Source organism: Pezoporus wallicus, unplaced genomic scaffold (assembly GCF_028554395.1).
Source record: "Pezoporus wallicus isolate ANWC-B61680 ecotype Strahan unplaced genomic scaffold, APGP_CSIRO_Pwel_v1 scaffold_13931, whole genome shotgun sequence".
Classification (NCBI taxonomy): domain Eukaryota; kingdom Metazoa; phylum Chordata; class Aves; order Psittaciformes; family Psittacidae; genus Pezoporus; species Pezoporus wallicus.
In genome coordinates this window covers 142,591-164,845 of record NW_026635832.1, presented here as the reverse complement: position 1 = coordinate 164,845, position 22,255 = coordinate 142,591, and the positions used below count along the sequence as shown (strand labels likewise).

The 22,255-nt window shown below is 39.6% G+C and overlaps 1 protein-coding gene across 2 annotated transcripts; it reads right to left on the bottom strand.

The window, feature by feature from the left end:
* Positions 1 to 5,413: 5,413 nt before the first annotated feature.
* Positions 5,414 to 21,731, bottom strand: AP1AR (adaptor related protein complex 1 associated regulatory protein). Of its 2 annotated transcripts, XM_057398353.1 has the most exons (10): positions 21,576 to 21,731; positions 18,094 to 18,142; positions 16,136 to 16,162; positions 15,286 to 15,311; positions 14,317 to 14,413; positions 13,485 to 13,583; positions 10,320 to 10,381; positions 9,190 to 9,263; positions 8,036 to 8,164; positions 5,414 to 5,980 (listed from the first exon to the last, which is right to left on the bottom strand). In XM_057398353.1, the coding sequence occupies exons 1-10, from the start codon at positions 21,650 to 21,652 to the stop codon at positions 5,715 to 5,717; spliced, it is 906 nt and encodes a 301-aa protein (XP_057254336.1). In that variant the 5' UTR covers positions 21,653 to 21,731; the 3' UTR covers positions 5,414 to 5,714. The 2 variants fall into 2 exon arrangements, with proteins under 2 accessions (XP_057254336.1, XP_057254337.1); XM_057398354.1 differs by lacking the exon at positions 13,485 to 13,583.
* Positions 21,732 to 22,255: the final 524 nt, after the last annotated feature.

Below are 22,255 nucleotides of genomic sequence, written 5' to 3'. Positions count from 1 at the left end.
AGAACTAAAGCGAGAGAAAGTGAGGAGAGGCAATGAAATTCAAACACAGGCTTATGTAGGATTTCATTTGTCTATTCATCTTATCCTTGCCAAAAATACCTTGTTCCTGCATTTTCTACTCTTTCAACTAGGCTCTAGTGCTTACTCTTTACAGTCTTTGGCCTAGATTCAGCCTTTATCTATGCACGAAGGCCTGTCACACACCCAGCTCCTCAGCTTAACACATCAAACCTTTGCAAGTATCACAGTCTCATCAGGCATGGTGCTACTGGTTGCAGATTTCCAGTAGCTATTATGCTTTTGACCTGACTCATCCTCCTCTTTAATTACAGAGGATGGCCAATACCTGCAAATGCAAGCTGCCTAGAGAAAGAGAGCAAGATACAAATACAATCTGAACCAAGCACTTTGATTTAAAAGCTTTCACATTAGCCTTGTATAAAATGCATAGAGTTTCTTATGTTCACTGATTGTGCTCATGTGTGAGGGAGGAAGGAGCATTAATTTTGCATTCCCCCTAAACAGCTCTCTTCCTATTAGTGTTCTTAAATTATTGTGGACTACATTCAAGTTGCTGTTTCATGCTGCTTTGGGCTTTAAAACCAGATTGCTAATACAATCCCTGTCCAGGATCGTCATTCAATTCCTGTTCACTGGCCCTGTTGTGTAGGCTATTGTTGCGGTTTAAGTGCAGTCAGTAACTCAGACTCACGCAGCCTGCTTGCTCACTCCCCCCACCTTCCTCCCCAGCCCTGCTTCCGGAGGGATGGGGAGGAGAATTGAAAGAATGTAACTCCCACAGGTTGAGATAAGAACAGTCCAGTAACTAAGGCATAACACAAACCACTACTGATACCACCAATAATAATAATGATAAAGGAAATAACAAGGGAAGAAAATACAATGCCACCTGCCAACAGATACCCAGCCTGACCAAACAGTGAACTAGCTCTTCCGGGTACCTCCCAGTTTTCATCCTGGGCATGACATGCTGTGGTATGGAATACCTCTTTGGCTAGTTTGGGTCAGGTGTCCTGTCTGCTTCTCCTGGCTTCCCCTCCTCCCTGGCAGAGCATGAGACTCAGAAAGTCCTTGGTCAGACTAAACATTTGAGCAGTAACTAAAACCATCTGTGTTATCAGCACTGTTCTCAGGCTGAAAGTCAAAAACACAGCACTGCATCAGCTACTAAGGAGAAAAAATGACTGCTACTGCTGAACCCAGGACAGCCATTAAACTGTGGCACTGGTCATACAAAATGCTTATGCTTTTCTGAGCTATTATCTGAAGAAAAAGTGACACCTCAATCTCAAATTTTCAACTTCCATGTATCAAAAGAAACATCTACACACAGTACCTACTTAAGAAAGATCTTCCATCTGGTCTAGAGTTCAGTGTTACGTCTCAGCATTAGCTCTGCACAGAGAAGTTCGTGGATAACTAGAGATCTAGAGTGAAACGTTTCTTGGGCACATCCCCAGGAACAAAACTTGGAATGGAAAAAAAACCCAAAACACCACATCAGTAATTTAATGGTTTCAAAGCACTAGTCTTTTCTACAACTATATTTACCTAGGGTAAAAATCAACCCCAAAATGCACATTGAAAAAAAATTAACCCTCTCCTAGGAGGATCCTATCACTATGCTGATTTGACCAGAATGTTGGTTTGACTGGAGAAGAAGAGTTGTTTCAGCATAAAGAATGCCAGAACATACTTTGTTCACCAGAAGACTTCTGCTTCCCCCCTCCACCCCCCCACCCCAAGGCTGCCATTAGTCCTACCCTGCTAACTTAACTGTGAGAAATACTACACACACAAATGCAGCTAGCATTTTTGGTAGTTTTTTGCTTGGTTCAGTTTAGTATTCACTATCACAGAACACTAAAAGAAATGCTGAAACACCAATTTTATGTTTAATCTAATAACTCTGAACAGATTGCTCAGTCACATCAAATGATTTTATATTCAACAATGGCTCAGATTTAGCACAGAAAAATATATATAACATCACAGAATGGTTTGTGTTGGAAAGGACCTTAAGATCATCTAATTCCAACCCCCTGCCATGGGCAGGGACACGTCACATTAGACCATGTCGCCCAAGCCCCTTCCAATCTGGCCTTGAACACTACTGGGGATGGAGCATTCACAACTTCTTCGGGCAACTTGTTCCAGTGCCTCACTACCCTCACAGTAAAGAACTTCTTCCTTATATCTAACCTGAACTGCTCCTGTTTCAGTTTGAACCTATCATCACCACTTCTCCTATCACTGCAGTCCCTGATGAAGAGCCCCTCTCCAGCATCCTTATAGGCCCCTTTCAGATAATGGAAGGCTACTATGAGGTCTCCACACAGCTTCTCTTCTCAAGGCTGAACAGCACCAAATTGCTCAGCCTATCTTCATATGAGAGGTGCTCCAGCCCCTGATCATCCTTGTGGCCCTCTGGACTTGCTCCTTATGAACATGTCCTTATGTTGAGGACACCACAACTGCACACTGTGCTCTAAGTGGGGTCTCACAAGAGCAGAGGGACAGGATCACCTCCTTTGACTTGCTGGTCATGCTCCTTTTGATGCAGCCCAGCACATGGGTGGTTTCTGGGCTGCAAGTGCACACTGAAGCCAGCTCATGTTAAGTTTCTCATCAACCAACATCCCCAAGTCCTCCTCTGCAGGGCTGCTCTGAATCTCTTCTCCACCCAGCCTGTAGCTGTGCCAGGGATTGCCCCAAACCAGGTGCAGGATTTTGCACTTCACATTGAACTCATGAGGTTGGCATTGGCCACATCTCAAATGTGTCAAGGTCCCTTTGGATACCATCCCTTCCCTCCAATGTTATCAACTGAACCACAGAATTTAGTGTCATCAGCAGAACTTGCTAAAGGCACTTGATCCCACTGTCCATGTCACCAGCAAAGACGTTGAACATGACTGGTCCCAACACCAACCCCTGAGGGACACCACTCGTTAACCCATATCCAGCTGGGCATTGGGATGTTGAATGCAATTCTCTGCAAGTGGGCATTCAGCCAATTCCTTATCCAGCCAGCGTCCATCCATCAAATTGATGTCTCCCCCATTTAAAGACAAGGAACAACTGGAACACTGAACAACTTAGTAAAACATTTCATTGGAATTGGAATTGAAAAAGAATAAGAGCTTCCTATTAAACACTGTTTCCTACATATGGGCACAATCAGCTAAGTCTTCTCCAATGGTGTTGGAGAGGCAGGAAGATAGGAAAGGTGCCTGCATTACACAAGGAAGAGCATCTTACCTTTGTGAATACAGCTTCTGATAGAAGAAGGGCTTCAAGTTCCTCAAGCCCTCTGTTACTGCAGCTTGTTACAGTTTCCCTTCCAAAGGAACAGGTCTCAAGAAGGGATTCTATAGAATTCAGTAAAGATACAGCTAATGATTTCTTAAAACCTTCCTTTGCTGATGCATAGGTAGCTGGAGGTAACATTTGAACAATTTGTCTCCACACATTGCTTTCACTATATATGACATGACAGCCACAGAACCAGCAACAGATAAAACATTGCCAAACATAAGACTGACTGAAAATTTTAATGACTTATATTTGTACAGATATGCCTTTTACAGTACCATTGAACTGTTTCTCCCGAGTTGTTTGTATCATCTTTCAAGTTCTTCAGTTTCCACAAATACTTACTAGAATATCAATCAGTGACTGATCAACCACACTCAGTGTGGTTGGTGCCCTGAACCCTGAAAAGCAGAATGCTGTTTGCCATGGCAGAACATACGCATCACAGTGAAAGCCTTCAGCTGCAATCAGCTTCCTTTTTCCTAAGCACTTGTTCTACACACAGGAGTACTGGCCAGTTTCTTCCCTCAAAGTGTCATCAGCACAAGATAAGCTCATGTTCTCTGGTCAGAAGTAGTTGCCACTGCAGGGTAAGTTACAGTTTGAGTAGGTAAAAAAACAGGTTATTTACATGTTGAGAAAGTTGCCTTCAGTTCCATAGGAATCTCTTCTACAAATCAACGTTCAGGAGAAGTTACACAGTAGTAGCTTACACCAAACCAAAAACAGACAGTTGATGCATACAAATTTTTAAAGCTTATTACAGGCATTGCAAATGTAGATAATGACATTAAAATATTTTTCAGTGACATAGCTACAATTTAAATTAAAAAAAAAAGGAATATTATCAACAAGATTCATCTCTTCCTTAGTGGTGATATTTGTATGTATTTCATACCAGTGTACGGTATTTTTGTTCAAGTTATTATGAAGAGGACCACCCTGTAATGACCCTAATATCACATGCAGGCTAAAACAGAGACACAACAGTCACTGACAAATTCAGTTCTCTGGTGTTGCAGATACATTAGTTAGTGTGCTGCTATTACTAAACAGAGGTTAAGTTAAACCCATCCCCCTTTTTTCCAGGGGAAAACAAGACAGCCACACAAAACAGCAGTAAAGTAGAATGGCTTTACTGAAACTCTGCGGAAAGCCTGACTTCTACAACTGTTTTGCACCTTCTTCAGTGAGCCTTTTTTAAAAAGTATAACCTGCAAAAGTACCAGGGGATACACCAGATTTGCAATAACCAAACAAACACTTCCTTGAATTTCAGTCTGTAATAGCAGTATTACCTATCCAGTTCAGAGGCACAGGAAAGCTTGATCACTTAAACACACTGGTTTGTAACTTGAACTTTTTATTCCCTTGCTTTAAAAACCAGAAATTCAGCCTTTAGGTTCTTCTTCATACCCCAGAAGCAGAGCAACTAGTCTTCCCTCAGTTTGTTCAGAAAATGTTGTTTTTCACTAATCCTTCCAGTTGTTGAATTGTAAATTTTCTATCACTAAAGAATTTTAAGAACAATGTAGGAACAGATGTTGATCTTTTTGGGGCAGGGGGGGCAGGAAGAGGGGGAAAATCAAGAATTTGGTCCTCCTAGTTCTCCAGTAGATATGGGTTGAAGTTTCCTGTTCGATGCATAAAGATTTTTTCATAGTAATTTTTCTATCTAGCACACACTTACTAAGTCTGACATACTATACTATACAAGACAGTATCTTACCTAACCTAACCCAATGATTTATATTATGTTTATTGAGGTTAACTGTGCTTAAAGTAATAAAAAAAAAATGAAATAAATGAGAATGACAACATAAGGCTAGAAAGACTGTAAGCTAAATGGGGAAAACCTGCCATTTATCCCAAGGGATATTTGTTTTGCAGCTGGCTAAGCACACTCTCTCAATAGCTAAAGAACAAGTCCAAAAGCACATGTTGGAAATAAAATGTTAAAATTCCTTTTCTATATTCGAGTATTCATTAAATTAATGTAAGTCCATTTCTTAGATCTCAGGCTACTGATGACTTTTAAAAACAAAATTGACATAAACGACATCCAGGGTGTGGGGGGGTAAGGCTACTTAAAATATAGATATGCCAAGCTATGAAGCTTAAATTAGTGCAGACAATTTTATATTAAATCCAGGTATCCAGAAATATACACAAGAGAATCATCCCAGTTTTCATAAAAGTTTAGAAGGTAGATGATGAAATTGCACTTAATTCTGAATTAATTCAGATAGCAAGTCATTCCCACTCCTTGCCACTCAATTGGGAAGAAAAAGGGAACCACATTCAAAAGAGTGAATTGGGTTTGTACATTCTATTCCACTTCCCAGCATTTGTTCACAGATAAGGGCCTTGCAGTTTCACTACCTGTCTTGACAATCAGAAACAGATGTCCTTACATCTGATACAGACAACTCTAACACAGGATTTACAAATCCGGCGTATTCGGAATTGCCATTATCATCCATTTCAGCACTAACAAAGTCATTCTCCCACTCTAATCCATTGGAATCGTCAGAGGCTGAAGCTGGATTACTTCCTTTCTTCTTGTTACTGAATTTCAGTGCTGCCCAGAGTATATCTTCTTCTGTTTTGGAGCGTTCTCTCATTGGAATCATCCTGTTCATGCCTGTGAGTTAAGAAGTGTTTATGAGAAAGACATCATTTTGAAGGAAGTACCTTTACGTTTGCCTTAGAGCATTAGAAGAAACAGCAAGAATCCTTTAGAAACCCAAACCCTGATAATTTCACTCCTGAGCATCAGCATATTTTTTCTGGTGGTAGTGTTCATATTAAATCCATAGTTTGCAGTCAGTTTTAGCCCAAATGAACACAGCCACTGATGTTGCTTTAGAGTTCTAATGAACCCAGACAACACAACAGAACATCTCCCTGGCAGTATTTCTCTCTCGTATTTAAACGACCTGCTGCCCCATATTATAGGTATGTAAATATTAGAAGATCTTTGGTACCATGCCATTTCCAGAAAAGCTTAATGTCTGCAGAAACCTGTAATGCTGCTGTAACTGACAAACAGATAAAACATCATCACATGAAACATTTTAAACAGCAACTAAACTCTAGAGGAATATTGGGTATATTTGTCTAGGAAAGCTCTTCAGTTTGTCTGAAAAAGTATATTCAATTTCACACAAAATAAGGCAAAAGATTGGTTGAAAACTGCACAAGCACATCAGAGATGCTATTTGTCAGTAATTATTGACTTTAGTCATGGTGTACCAAAACCCAAACCACTGGAAGCAAAAAAGAGGAGGATTTATGATGATCCTCTTATTTGCTGTTCTCATACATTCCTAAGTAAACTCCCCTTTAAATGTGGAGTAACTAGCTAACTAATTAATTATAATTAAAAACTTCATATTGCAAGTGAAACACAGAACTCTTGGAGTGGGTAAGCCACAGGGAAAAAGTATGAGGAAAATTTTTCCCTTCATCAGACACCAAATGATAGATTTTATGTTATGGTTTCATGGTTCTCTTAAAACATAGCTATTTTCAATTTAGTTTTTCCTCTGGTACCAATGGCTCACTGAAGCTGTTGTCTATCTGAGGATACTCTGCCAAAAATACCAATACAACATCAGTATTACAAGTTCCTTGTTTGGTATCGGTACATGACACCAGAGAATGAAAACAACTCCTGTCTCAGAAGTGTGTAATTCATGAAGGACATTGTTTCCCTGTTAGAAAGCTCCTAACTTGGCAACTTTTCTGTCAAGCAATGTCATCTTTTTGTACTGTTCTTAGTGGTTGGGTTTTTCAAGGATAATACTATCGAAAAGCACTGGTTCTTCTCTACTTTGCATTCAGCTCCCCTATGATTTTGTCTACTAACAGCAAAAATGAGACCATAAATTAACACCCCAGCTCACACTAAACCCCACACCCCTCTACTTTTTAAGTTGTTCAGTCTCCACAGTAGATTTTGACAGCACACACAGTAACTGAGCAAGCAGTCAGCCCCGTTAGGGAGATCGTTTTAATACACTTAAGTTGGTCCAGATCTACTAAGAATGTCCTAAAAACGACACAAAGCCCTTGCAACACTGGCTTGTACTTCTTTCAGATGAACATTCCTTCCTTTGCAGCCATGAAAACCAGTTATGTTCTCAAGCAGTCTTCCTTACATTATCTTACCCCTGTTCTGCTCAAGATCAGAGGTTACTAGAGTGAAGGGATGCACTGCTGCCACAATGACCTATTAAAATTACTCCCCTTTGTAAAGCACAAGCTACTAGGAATCAGAAACGCAACTATGCAGTCATGTTGTTCTCTGTTTTTAGGCAGGTTTTGGCGCTTCTGACCAACTTACACATTGTTAAGACAAGGAACAAGCTGTTCCTACTACTACTGGCTCACAAGAGGGCAGCATTTCTTTACTGTTATGGCTGGTGTGAGTTTACAAGTCCATTCTACAAAATGCAGGAAAAGACATTGAAGGATTCAAAGAAATGGATTAATTTATTAGGAATTCTTCAAAATAATAAATTTCCTATGTAAAAATAATCTACAGTTTAATCATTACACACTTGACAAGTTCCATCAGAATTAAGTTTTAAATCACCTTCCCTTTCAAAAACAACATTTACAATCAACATAGTTTAACACTATTAGCATTTTTAACTTGGAGGTTCAGAATGAAACTCAAGAGCAGAAGAAATACCTTCTTCATCTTCCCACTCTAAATCTAATGAAGTGCTGTCATCATTTCCACTCACTGATTTGGTTTTGGTCATTAAGTCACAACTGCTCTCCGTGTTGGGTGTAAGCACTGTAGCATCAGATGAAAGTCCTAGATAAAAAAAAACAAACAACCCACACCACCCCCCCCCCCCCCCCAAGCAAAACAAACAAAAAAACCCAAACAAAACCAAATAAACTATTTTTAATTCATATACATACTTGAATTTGAGGTTCAATATGTAAAACAACTTTCAAAGAAAGGAGGTTTTGTGCCTTGTGGCCTTTAAAGCTCAGGAACACTTGAAAAAACACTTCATCCATCACTTCAAAGTGTCTACAGTAACTTTTTAATAGTCAACATTACTAAGATATTGCAAGAGGACATTAAGCAAGACTAACTAGAACTATAGAGAAATTGGGTAAGCTTGTGTAAAGACAAAAATCAAAAAACCAAACCAACCAAACAAAAAACCCCACAAAACAAAAAACCCAAACAAACAAATCAACCTTTCCCTCCAAAAAAACCTCAAACTGCACACACTGTTTCCCAAGAAGTAACTAACATCAGTCCTACAATTGCTTAGTGACTATCATGTACTGTCATCAAGACATGGATCTAAGTCTATAAAGTCATTTTCCTCTAAATAGTTAGTGGAATTTTTAAATATAGTCAGCTGAATCCTCTCACTTCATTAGAAAAAAAAAAACACCAATTAGTATGATTCTACTTATTTTGCCAAGAGATTGTTAAAAAAGCTACACACACACATTGGCATCTTTAATACACAGCTGGGCTTTACAAGAGAAGTTCACTGCATTGATGTTGCCTCCATGGAGCCAGTTGGAAAACCTTAGTAAAATAAAATCCATGCACAGGACTTGTTTGCTTACTTAACTTGCCTTTGGGAGCTGCAGTGGCTGTAGTACAAGTTACAAATGCCGAGTTTCGAAAACCTGAAGCACCAGGGATTAGAGGAAAAGGTTCTATCAATTTTTTTTTTAATAGATACATGTATACACATTTTATATACATGTGGTATAAAAATAAGTTATTATATTTATCTAGGAAAAGAAAGAGCATTCTGTGCTCCTCAATCACTTAAAGACACTCATAAAAATAAAAGGAAGACTTACTACTACTGCAAAAAGCTTCATACTGGAATTTTGTATTTCTTAAGAAAGAATCGAGGTCTTCCTCTGTCACTGAGCTGCAAATACAATGCACATATTTTATTTTTTTTTATAGCCTCTCAGGAGGCTATAAAATACATTAATCAACATGCCCTCCCTCCCAGTTCTATGCTACAAAGCACATACACATTTAACTAAATCTTTATGCTTTTCCCATTCCTACTCATCACATTCTCTCCCTTCCTGAGCTCCTGCTCAATTTTCAGTAGCATTTTCAGTTAAAAATTCACTTCTGTCACAAAACTGCACTTCCTCTCAGTCTTTGTCACTTTAGAGAATGCCTCCTTAATTTTCAGTTCCCTTTTTTAACTAATGAATTCAAATCCTGCTACTTGTAGTCTTTCATTCCCAAAATCTGTATTGTTCCTCCCACACCATAAAACCTCGGTTTTTACAGCTCATTTTCTAAACATACTTCCATAACCAAAAATCCCTCCTACCCCCTTCTCTTCCATCCAAAAACAGTTGTCTGATTTCAGGGTCTTTTCTAAACTCAGATACCATTCAACTGTAAATTTCTTCAGATTACTTTTGCTTTTCTCTCCCCTCTCCCTTCCCTCCCCCCCACCCCCCTCCAACACAGAAGGTGGGAGTGAAGAGCATTAAATTTATAGTATTAATGAAATAACAGGCAGACTAGATAAACCAATTCCCCATTTGATTAGTGTGTATTTTTATTGGCCATTTCAAACAGGGTTCTGAATAATAAAGGTATTTTTATATTAGCCAAAAATTACACATATAAACACATTTTTACTGTAAACCACTGATTGTGTGTGCGTGTGTAACTAGCTGGGAGTGAGTTCAATTTTGTATGCGTCAGTCTAATAATTACAGTGAAAACCAGAATGAATGCAAGCTACCCTCTATTTTGCAGGTTAATGGTAACTAATTTGAATTCGGCAACTACTTGGTATGAAGAGAACTGCAAAGAATGAAACCAATTCTGACTTAGAAATGTGTAAGGTTTGAAAAATGCAGTGAGTTTTTCTTTTTCTGGTCGGGGGAAATGAGGAACAGGAGTAAAAACAGTCACAGCTCTCTATTATCATGAATAAAACTTTACAACTTACCTCTGATATTCTCCATTATTAATAGCATGTGCTCTCTGGGTTATCCTTTGCTGTCTACGTTGCTATCAAAACAAGAAAAAACAGTTGAAAAAGCTGAATGAAATCACTCAGAGTAATGTAGATAACACTCAGGTAAGTGTTGCTTTATCTGAGATATTAGAGGGAGCAGTGCCCTGGCCCTGGAGGAGTTTCAGTATGACCCGGGAAAAGACCGACTTTCAAGTGAAGATCAAATTTTAGGATATTGAAGGGACTGAAGTAGTATTGCTTTTATATCTCAGATTTAAAAGCAGATAGCTTGCTGAACAGAGCTCTCAACATTTTACCTATTTCATGCACCATAAAAAACCCCAACAAAATCTGCATTAATTTGGCTAGTAGCCTGTGAACACCACCTCATTTTTGACTATATCTGTCCTCTAGCCTTCTCTTCTTAACCAATGGGTATTTTCAGCACCTGGGTTATGTTTGATTCCTTTTGCTCTGTGCCCACGAACAGTCAGCCTATCATTTTAAAAGAAACATTTCCTACAGGTCCTTTTATCTCTGTACAAATCAATACCACCAGCTCCTCCAGTTGCCTGTATCCTCACCAAGTGCTTCATCTATATTAATAAAAGCTTTGTTCCCTTGCTGAGCCAAAAGTATTACTACCTCTACACTCTTAAGGTAGAAAGCTTTCATAGTATCCATAGGCAAAACCAGAACAAAAAATGCAAGACAGAAGCCATAAATGCATTTACTTCGCAGTTACAGGAGAAACAACAGATGTCATGGAAGTAGAGTTCTGCTTAAGTTTTAGGGTTTAAACATTTTGAGGTCTCTTAAGTTTCTTTCCCCTGCCTTGAGAAAAGTGGGAGCATAAAAACTGAGCGCATCAACTCTGTGATTCAAGGTGAATCAGTTATGAAGCAGTAATTGTTCACTGATTGTGTCAAAGACTAAGCTAAAAATGAATAAGCTAGTTTTACAGCCAGGTCTGAGGTATCTAGCTATTAGCCTTCTGAAAAAAACTATTCTCAAATTTAATGGATCTGTCCCAACAAAAGGAAAGCAGAGGTAAATAAATCAGAATGTTTAATGTTGACTTGAACTTCATTGGGTAAATTGTCTTGCAAGATAACTGCACTAGATTGAGTACTTTTCAATCCCGAATGCTGATGGCTTCATTTCTTGGAACACTTTTCCATCTTGGGTATTTAAATAAAGAGTATCAGAATAAGCAGATGGAAACCAGTAAGGCAATGGGAAGTGCAGAAGAAGCAGAAGTATCATGTAATGGTAATTAGAGGTGAGAAGACTTAAGTATGCAGGGAGAAAGGGACAGGAATTTGGCACCAACATAGTCACAAGCTGTAAAAGTCGGTTACTGGCATACACAACAATTTTCTTTTAAGACTCATATACCCACATAATAACTAATTTCAATTATCTGTTCTGCCAGGTCACATATAAATATCTACCCATGTGAGGTCCAGGATACATGCATATTAGAGTTCTCCACTGCTTCAAACCCTGACATTTAGCAGGGCAACATCAACAAGCCAAATTAGTTTTAAAGGGCTACCACATTTCTAATGAAAAAGCCATTCTCTCATTTAAAAGGCTGCTGCCTACAAACAGCAAAGGCTGGAGTTACGCATTCAAAAAAAAGTTTCTAGTTTATTTAGAAAGATTAAATATTTGATGCCAATCTCCACAAAAATGCTTCCTTGGAAATCTGTATGGGCTGTTTCCAAAGGAAGTAAGTGGTACTAATTTTAGAAGAGGAGGAAATTAAAATCTCTATAACGCATTTAATCTTAGGTCCTGACTAGAATAGGTGTATACAGATCAAAAAAATTTTTTTTAAACAAACAAAACCCAAACAAAAAACGACACCACCCCCCCAAAAAAAAAACAACAAAACAACAGAGAAAAAAAAACAAAACCCAACAACAATCCCCTCCAAAAAAAAAAAAAAGAAGAAACAAAAACCTGACAAACAAACAAAACCCACACAAAACAACCACAAAGAAAGGCAGACAAGGAAAAGGTCACAAAGAATCAGCCCTCCCCTACCAAACAATAAGAGGCTGGAAAGAGAAATGTGAAATGAGACCTATACTTGCAACATAAATATTAGATGAAATCTGAGTCATCACTATCAGCCTTGGAACAACAATTTTCACTCTCTTTTGAATATTGACAATACATGAAGGTTACAGATCTCCCCAATACCTATTGCAGACCACAGACTTTTACAATTGGTCTAAACCTGAATTTTGGAAAATCTACTTCTAATTCAACACATAACATGTAGCAGGCTGTCTCCTACAACTGCAGCCAAACACACTCTACAAAGTGAAAACATTCTTTCTCATACACATTACTGGGAATCTGAAATTCATGTCAGAGCACATACTTTGATAGGTGAGTAATACAGCAACAAATATTAAATGCACTGATAATACCTAACTGAACTGCAACATGAAAACCATCTAAACAGCATGCTTTCAAAGAAACAGGAAAACGTGATGTGGGCTTTCATTTTACTTGACCAAGCTCCAAAAGTGGGAACACCAGACATGTGAAAGTAGGCACAGACACATTAAATAAAGACTATTTAAGCCATTACCAGACTTTGCCTACTACACATACAAATCACAAAATGAGAGAAGTGATGCAGGGAGAGGGGAAGGGGCCCCAGGAGGTAAGCTCCAAGCAGGGCCAGCAGTAAATTCACAGTGCCTTGGAAGCACTTATCTTCATGTTACCACAAACCACAGAGAAAAGGAATAACTAAGTGCACAAATATATAAAGTATGTTTTACATGCCTAAATCATGTCACAATGTATGCTTAATTTCAGAGTGTTTAACTAGAAATTATCACAGATCACATTAAAGTTAGTAACTTCTACACAATGCAAGAAGTCCGTTAAGCTAATTATACATTAAAATCATTATCTCATTCAAAATCTATACTCAGCCACATAAGCCATTTCAAACAACCATGATAATTTTCAGCTGCACTTTCAAAGAGTGCATTTCTTTTTCTACTGGAATATACGAGCCAAAGCAATTTCCCCATTACATTTCTGAGATGTAAAGAGTATTAGGAAAGTCTGCATACGTAGAAACAGAAAAAGAAGCTCTGGTATACATTGGGGTCTGTTTCCCCTCACCTCCAAAAGCTTTTTCTGCTTTGCTGCCCTGGCTGCTTCACGCTGTGCAGCATATAAAGCCTCCTCTTCTAGTCTTAACTTCTCCTCTTCTAAGGCTAACTGTATATGAACAGAATAGTAATGGTTAACAAAAGCAGAACCTATCTATCTTCCTATCAATAAAGCCATAAGATCAATAAAACAAAAGTGCTACTAGAAAATAAAAATGAAGGAAAATAGACCATAACTAAACCATTTTTCTTCATTACCTGAATCTAACAGCTTTCCCCTCACCAACCATCCCAAGAAATTCAGATAACTAAACATTACCCTATTGAATAAACATCATGACTAGCAACTGTTGGAAATGCACACTGCATTCCACTAGGAACTGTAGTGCAAGACATATCTGTTCAGTTGCATATTTCATTGGTCCTTTACTAAAAAGTCATTCTCAATTTCTATATTGTATTCCACATTATATTCCATTAATTACTATAACACTAAAACAAAATGACAAATTATGGTTTCTTTTCCTTAAGAAATGCTCTGGGAAAAACGAGCACAAGTTGAACCAAATATACTCCCCATTTGTTCTTTCCTTAAAAAGTTCAAATTTAACAGATGTCAATTGTAGCACCAGTCTATACATTCAATTTTTCAGCCAAGAGGCTATTAAAAAGCAGCCATCTCTGATGCAAACTTAGTTGTGCATCTTGTAGACCACAAAATACCAACTGATGAACAAAACCCCATCTTTTCATTCATGTCAATGGACTCTCCTTGTGCTCATGACTGATTTTAGCTAGTTTTAAAGAGAAAATCTCCACACCATGTCATTGCAACCGCTTACCTCTGCCTGAAGCTTCATATCAACAACTCTCTGCTTCTCAGCAATGAAGTCATAATGTCTGTCTTTCAAGTCAGCAATTTCCTCCTCAGTCAGAGGTCTAAATGCATGGGAGAAACAGAGACTCTATCAATTATTTATGTATGATAAGCACAAGTCACAATTAAACATACGCAAGTCCTTCTTGACTGGTCCTCTAATGCAAATTCAACAAGTTGTGTTTCTGGCCTGCTCCTCATGAGAGGAGAGCTCCAAAATTCCAGTTTACTCAAGACAATGCTGTCTCTCCTTACTCTCAGAAAAGGACCTTTTGTATCTTTGTAGAAAGCATATTTACAAAGCACTGTTCACTAACAAAACTAATGGAATAGGTTAACATCACTGCAGTGTAAATGTCACTTTTTTCTTGCTTGTTTTGGTTCCTCCAATTATAAATTGTTCCCCTTTCATCTGTTCTCTATTTTATGTCTGCTTTTATGCATCTAACAAACAAGACTGCAAAAGCAGTATTATAAATTACAAGGCTTGCTACATCACTTCTTTGGGATCACTGACAGCAAAAATTGGGAGCTTTCAAACACCACAAAACATCTGCAAGTTGCCCAATAAAGCATACCCTGCAGAGGTTTCCTGTAGTGCAGACCTCAAGTCCCTGCTGCTTATGTCAGTATTAAAACAGTCACAGAAAATTCGCTGGAGCTGTATCACTAACACCCATTTAACTTGTAAAAAGACTCTGGGAACAAGATTCTCTTTGCAATATACTGTTTTAACTGTCTCGTACAGCTTTTGCACGATGGATTATCATCTGAACTGTTCTGACAGGGTTAAGCATCGAGGTTAGCTTGACATCCATCCTTTCCATGTATCTGACAACTAAAGACAGAAGAGGTTTGACAGGAACTGTTAAAAATTTAATAGTCACAGCAGGAGAGCAGTGGGAAAGAGAGGTCTGGAAGCTCAAAGTCTTACCTGTGACTATTTCCTGGGCTTTCTCCCTGTTACAAAAAGAGAAAAGTCTGAGTTTATGAGAATCACTTCAATCAATTTCAAGATAGGAAAACCCCTAGTATGAAATCAGTTTATCCTATATATTGGTTTTGTAGTTGGAGGGGAAGGTGGTTGGCAGGGAAGAGGAAGCAGACAAATTTGGAATTGGAAAAAAAAAAACCCAAACAAACTTCTGTGCCATCAGCTGAAATGGCTCAGTAAAACAGGTTCCTCCAACTGATAATAAATATTCCAATTGTTTATAAACTATCAGGCCTCATGTTTTAAAATACAAAGCAGGGTGTTGCAAATGAGGTGTATGTCTCACCTGTTATCAAGCTGTATTAAATGTATAAAGCTTAAAGGCCAACTTCTATTTTTCTGAAGTACAGTCTACCCATAACCACAAGAACTGCAAAGACACCCACAACTTTCCTTAGCAAAGCAACCCTGGTCTGTTTCTGTTCTCAGAGAGAGTATTTGCTGAGTCTTAAACAGGAGTTACACCAGAAGCAAACTATCAAGTCTTTCCCTCCGCCCTCTATGTTTCCACACCCCCACCCCCTTCTTTTCTTTTTGCCTTCATAATGCTCTCTTCCCAAAGGGGTTACTTCCCATACTGCCCCGAATGAGTTTTCTCTTCTCTTAGGTCTTAATTTCTCCCAAAGTGTTTAATACTTATTACTAGAGCAAGCAAAACTCAGAATTAAAAAAAAAACAACATCTTGTGATTTAAGTTACAGCATCACATAAAGTGGAAGGAAAATACAGCTCTTGGAACCACTTCTGAGGGTTGTACTAGCAGGTTTCACAATATCATCTAGGTACCTACCTCATCACTTTCCACCAGGTTCTCAAACTGCAGAGAGAAAACAGTAAACAATCTTTACTATTCAATGTGACAAGTCACTAAACACATAGATTAAATACATAGTTGTATTTGCAGTGTCTTGTAAAAGCACTGCTCCAGTGATACTCCAGGGACTGTAACAGCATTTATGGAAGTCCCTACTTTATCTGAAGTATTGCTTTCAGAGTAGGACCTATCTTCTTACCAATGTGCCTTTTCTTAAAGCTTACATTTGCTTAAAAGGAGAAAAGTCAAAATTAAAACACACTCATGTTTTTACAACTTACCTGATAAGTAAGTATCAGGTCCTGATAAAAATGAAATCTCATTAGCTTGTAAGATTGCCAATAACTCTGTGTAGCCGAAGCATGATAATACAAGCAGGGGAAGGCATGGTACATGTCCTGGGTTCAGCAGTAGCAGTCATTTTTCTCCTTCTTAGTAGCTGGTGTGGAGCTGCATTTTGACTTTTGGCCTGGGAACGGTGCAGACAGCACCGATGTTTTTAGTTACTGCTCAAATGTTTGGTCTGGCCAAGGATTTTCTGAGCCTCATGCTTTGCCAGGGAGGAGGGGAAGCCAGGAGGAAGCAGAGACAGGACACCTGACCCAAACTAGCCAAAGAGGTATTCAATACCACAGCATGTCATGCCCAGGATGTAACAGAGTTACCCAGAAGGGCCAGGACTGCGGGGCTGGACTAGGTAGTGGTTGGTGCTTGGTCGGGCTGGAGGGGCGAGTTATCGGTCAGCGGGTAGTGAGGTGTTGTATTCTCTTCCCTTGTTATTTCCCTTATCATTATTATTATTGGTGATAGCAGTAGTGATTTGTGTTATACCTTAGTTACTAAACTGTTCTTATCTCAACCCATGGGAGTTGCATTCTTTTGATTCTCCTTCCCATCCCTCTGGGAGCAGGGGGAGGGCAAAAAGGGGAGGGGGAGTGAGAGAGCAACTGCATTATTTATGGCTGACTTTGTTGAAACCACAACAGTACAGCTCCCACTCAGTTTAATAATGTAGAAAATATAAGAAGTGTAGCACACACAACCTCTATCTCACATATCAACTGTGCTGCTTATCCAAAAGTGTTTCAAGATGTTTTTAATTTACAGAAGACAATTACTTTCAACGCAGTACTCTAAAAACAGCTAACTTGAACTATCACATGAAAACAAACAGAAATTCACTGTACTATTTTCAGTACAGTAATATTACACATAGTCAATACACCAAACACAGAAGTCAATTCCTACAGCAAGACTTCTTGTTTGATCTGTACATTAACTAATAGCTGTAGACTGACTATGAATAACAGTTTGGGAAGAGGACAAAACTTTCTTTTTCCTATCATATTTCTGCCACAGAAACCCTCTCTCACTCTGGGAAGTTGGACACTAAAACAGATTTTGTTCTTAGTAACAGGGGTAATCTGAACAGTCCAGGAATTTTAGACTGTAAGGAACACTCAGAGAAAGTAAACCAGGTTATTCTGAGAGTCTCAAACAAGTTAACCTCATACTACCCTTGGCAAAAAAGGGGTGCTATTCAATGGCCAAGAAAGGATCTTTGTGGTGAGCAAAGTGGATTTTTCTAGGATCAGATTGATGATCCTGGAGTGAAGAACTAGATATCCTGCATTTACACAGAAAAGAAAAATCCGTCCCTACACAGCAATGGAATAAGCAGACTTTAGAATCCTCCAGTGCTGAGCAAGATATCATAACAGATACTTCTCTTCTTTCAAATAATGATTAGAGTGAGATAAGGTATTAATGTTCTGAGGTGCTGTAACAACCACTATCTTGCCATCCAGCAGTTCGGTTTAGAATAACCCAGCATATTTCAGAGTACACAAAATGCAAAAAGGGTTAAAGACACTGCTAGAATTCAGGTCTTCCTACTGGCTTTTTTTGCAACCACTAGAAATGTAAGCACTCACCTCTATAGTGAAGTGTTCTCCTGTTGAATGAGTTCTAAAATACTTGGATCTGGAAAGAAAAATCTACAGTTACACTATAGAATAGTCCTCAATTCACAGCAGAAGGAAAATAAGCCTGATAATTTTAAATAGCAGTTGAAATATGTTAAATGTAAAATAAGCATAAAATCTTCATGCATTAGACACATTTACTTGTTAGGTCGGGTTCTGCATCACTACCACAGCAGAAAGAGGACAAAGCATGGAAACATCTGTGGAACTGGAGAGAAGATGAATGCCTTCAAGTGAAGAGAAACCCCTCATCAGGATGCTGAGCTTGACATTATAGACACTTGGCATGCTCTGCACTACTTTTAATGCATTTTGCCCTTCACAAAACATTATTCCAGGCAATTTCTGAAAACACCACTGCTCACCGTGGCACTAGCACAGCATCTCATACAACATGAATGTCAAACAATATTTTTTATTTTGACAGCTTGGCACAGCTAGGAGGTTGAACCTCAGAGAAAAGTGATGATGAAGAGGTCAAGACAGTGCTTTTCAACTACATAAAATTATTCAGTCTAGTTTTCTACAGGGAGTCAGTCTTCTTGGTTCTTCAGCTTAACGCCATCCTCTATGAAAAACAATACAGCATTAGGTTACCCAAATACATTTTTGCCTAGCGAAAGAGGTTTGGCCATCACCCAAAAGAACACTCAAATGCAAACCAGTGCTTCAGTACAACATCCATCTCACATTTAAAAAACAGATTCCAGTTGCAGGCACTGAGTGATATCAGGAATAAACTCAGGCACTTATATAATTGAAGACTGTTCCATACTTCAACCAGTACCTGCTTCTACTATACTAAAAGTAACACCCAGCCAAAGCCTGAATTATTTTAATTCCATCACATTTCCATCCTTAGAACATTTTTCTTTGTAAGTCAGTTAGGGTACATCTCCCCTGGCAACTTGTTGCACAACCCACTTCTTCCTCATTGCGTACCCTTTCTTTCCGTCTGCACAGCAGCACATCTCACAGTGCACAGCTCTGCTGAGTAAATTCAGTTGAAATAAAATAGTCACCAGTCAAAATGCATACAGCTTTTAGTATTCTCCTTTAAGCTCTCCTGTTTCATTATCTTCTAAAACAGGCTCTTAAGTTTGATGGCAACTAAAGAAAACCATCTAGCTAATAGGCCATCAGATCAACAGAGACTGTCAGATCAGTCTTCAAAGAGCTAGAGCTATTAATAAGACTAGCTTTGCAGCACCCCATACACACTTGCTTTATTCTCCTTTTACACAAAGTCATGTTACTTTATTTAAGAAAAGAAGAACCAGCTTTTACAGATTACGTGGGGAAAAAAGTCACTAAAAATGAACCTTTACTCTATGAAAACCAGGGCATGAGATAAACTTACTTTTTCCACACAAGTGACAAAAAGGATTGTTTCAGTTTTGCTACATACCTTCTCCCAAACTAACCAAATAAGAATGTAAATAAATAACCCAGAGATATATAACCAAATTAAACAAAACAAGCAAACAACAAAAAAAAGACAAATTATAGCTACTTTTCTCCCTCTTTTTTTTTTCCTCCCCTTTCTTTTAAACACTCCTCCAGGAGTAAAGAGGAATACTTATGGTTGAATATAGTGACAAATTAGCCATGGCCTACTTCCTAATTACAGCTGCAGCTTGTAGTACTTCGAGCAAAACTATTTCAGCGGAAGCATAAGGAAACTTCCTAAAACAAATTACCAGCTGGAAGTTGGTACATTTACAGGAGGTTAAACTTACACTACACTAAAAAAAAAAGGTTTTGGTGTTTCACCTCTCTCTGCACATGCTCTCCATGAATGCCAAAATCACTGCAGCAACTCATACCCAAGTCTCCAAGATTCTAAGCACAATTCCAAGCAAAAGCGATTTGTAACCTTACAGGATACTGAAATGCTTCTTAAAAACTCTATACTTCATTCCATTCATGGTTTGTTTCATACACTTAAATCTTGGAGCATCTAAAAATAATGAAGCACTATTTTTGGGGGGGGGAACCTGAGTGATCACCATTAACTCAATAAGGTACCCAGTTATGTGATGCTGTTTGGCAAGTAGCCAAATATGCAGAATTTGGCAGCAATCTAAGAAACAGAAAATTTACAAGACGTATTTATGATTCTGTTTTTACTACAATTCCCTGCACCTCCCACCACACAGCAGGAGGAAAATACTTAATAGCAAATGATACAAAGTACTGCAAAAGTATAAGAAAAAAAATACAAGGGGAAAACTAACAAAAAACACAGGTGATAGTCACTTTAGAGCAAACAGAAGGTTAAAAGATAACCATCTATGTTGAATTTGCTGTTACAACCAGAAGTCTTGTGCCTTTTTGGACTCTGTCTCCTATCCAGTGATCATCAGTCTGTTATTAGGTCAGTTAAAAGTTACTGGGGGTGAAATAAAGGACCAAGGAGACCCTACAACCAATATTTTAACTCAGATCAAATCAATAATTTAAAGGGTAAGTACATGTTTCCAGAGACTTACAGTCACTACCCCTGACTGCAGAAAAAAAGGGCATAAATCCATGAGTTGAGGCTCAGGAAAAAACACCTGCAAAACAAGAACCTCTTGAAAATTACCTTTTTTTCTCAGCACAAGAAAGAGACAGGTAAGTGCTGGCTGTTTCATTTCAGCTGCTCACATACCCTCTGCTACAGAGCTCTGCCAGCACAGGCAGGTATCCACACACATACTTGTCCTGGTCTTCCACTCTTTACTCTGACAAGTTCTCCTAGAAGGACAAGTAGAAGATGGAATTTGCCTGCTGCAGGTGGTGTAGAAGCAGAGGTCGTGAGTTTGTGATGGGTAAAATGCTCTGCATGTCTACCTAGAGCTATTATGTTACTATCAAAAGTAAGGGATCTGTAACTGTTGAATACAGATTATTATATGGAAGAAAGCCAAGTTTTTCTTCAGGTAACATGCCCTTCCCCTGCTGTACACTGCTCTTCCACGAACTGGTTGCACAGAAGAAAACGTGGAAACCAACATTTCCAAGGTAAAAGCCAGTTTGTTGGAATCAGGCTGCTCCTGAGCTTCTGTACCGCTCAGCCCCTCACTCACAGGGAACAAGGCACCATACTCCAGGAAACGCTGGGGGTTTCTACCTTCCCACAACCACAGCAGCCTGAACAGATTTCAGCAACCGACCCATACAACCTCTTTACGCTGCTTCCGGGAAAAACCCACCTGGCAAGAGGAACAGGAGCAGGGCTGTTCCCGCAGCCAACTACTAAACACCCGCACGGAGCCGAGCCGCCTTCCCCCGCCATTCCACCCGTCCGGCATACCGCAGCGACGGTTCCGCCCCTCTCCCATCCGGGTCGGCCCCGACACCGGCCGCTTCGAAGGCGGGGCCAGGCGGCCTCAATACCTCCCCGCCCCGGGGAGGGCAGGGAGCGGGGCTGCTGGGATGCTGCTTACCCTCCGCCGCGCTGGAGCCGGCCGGCGTCCGTCCGGTAGAACAGGCCGGAGCACCACTGCGCCCAGCAGTTCCCCATCGCATCCTGAGCTCCTCACCGGTTCCTCCTACTCCCCTCAGGCGCACTCAGTTCAGACCCACCATCACACACACAGGGCCGAACGCTGGGCGGAAACTCGACACACAACGCCTCATGACAGCGGCGCAGCGGCGAACGCCGCATGCCCGGGCACTAGCCCCGCCTCGCTCCGCCCTGAGGGGGGCAGCCCGGTCCGCCTAACCCAGAGCGAAGAGGAAGTCGCGCAGCCCTTCCCCCGGACTAGGCGTTAAAAGGCTCCTTTCCTTAAAAAACGCCGCTGAAGGTATTTATTTCTCTTCCAGAAGCTCACGTAACAGGAGAGAGAGAAAAGATTGAATTGTCTTGGTTGGTGTGAGGTAGCTGGGAACTTAAACAGGCACAGAGGGAGGCTCTGTCATCTGGGAAGGAAAGTGAGGTGTTTTACCACAAAACCGCCTTAAAAAGAAGGCAGTAGCATCTCGAGATCGACTGTCTTATCACTGTTGTGTGCCACAGGTGTTGGTTTTACTTTTAAATTTAAGCTCTTTACTGTGAGAGTGGTGAGGCACTGGCACAGGCTGCCCAAAGAAGTAAATGCCCCATCCATGGCAGTGTTCAAGGCCA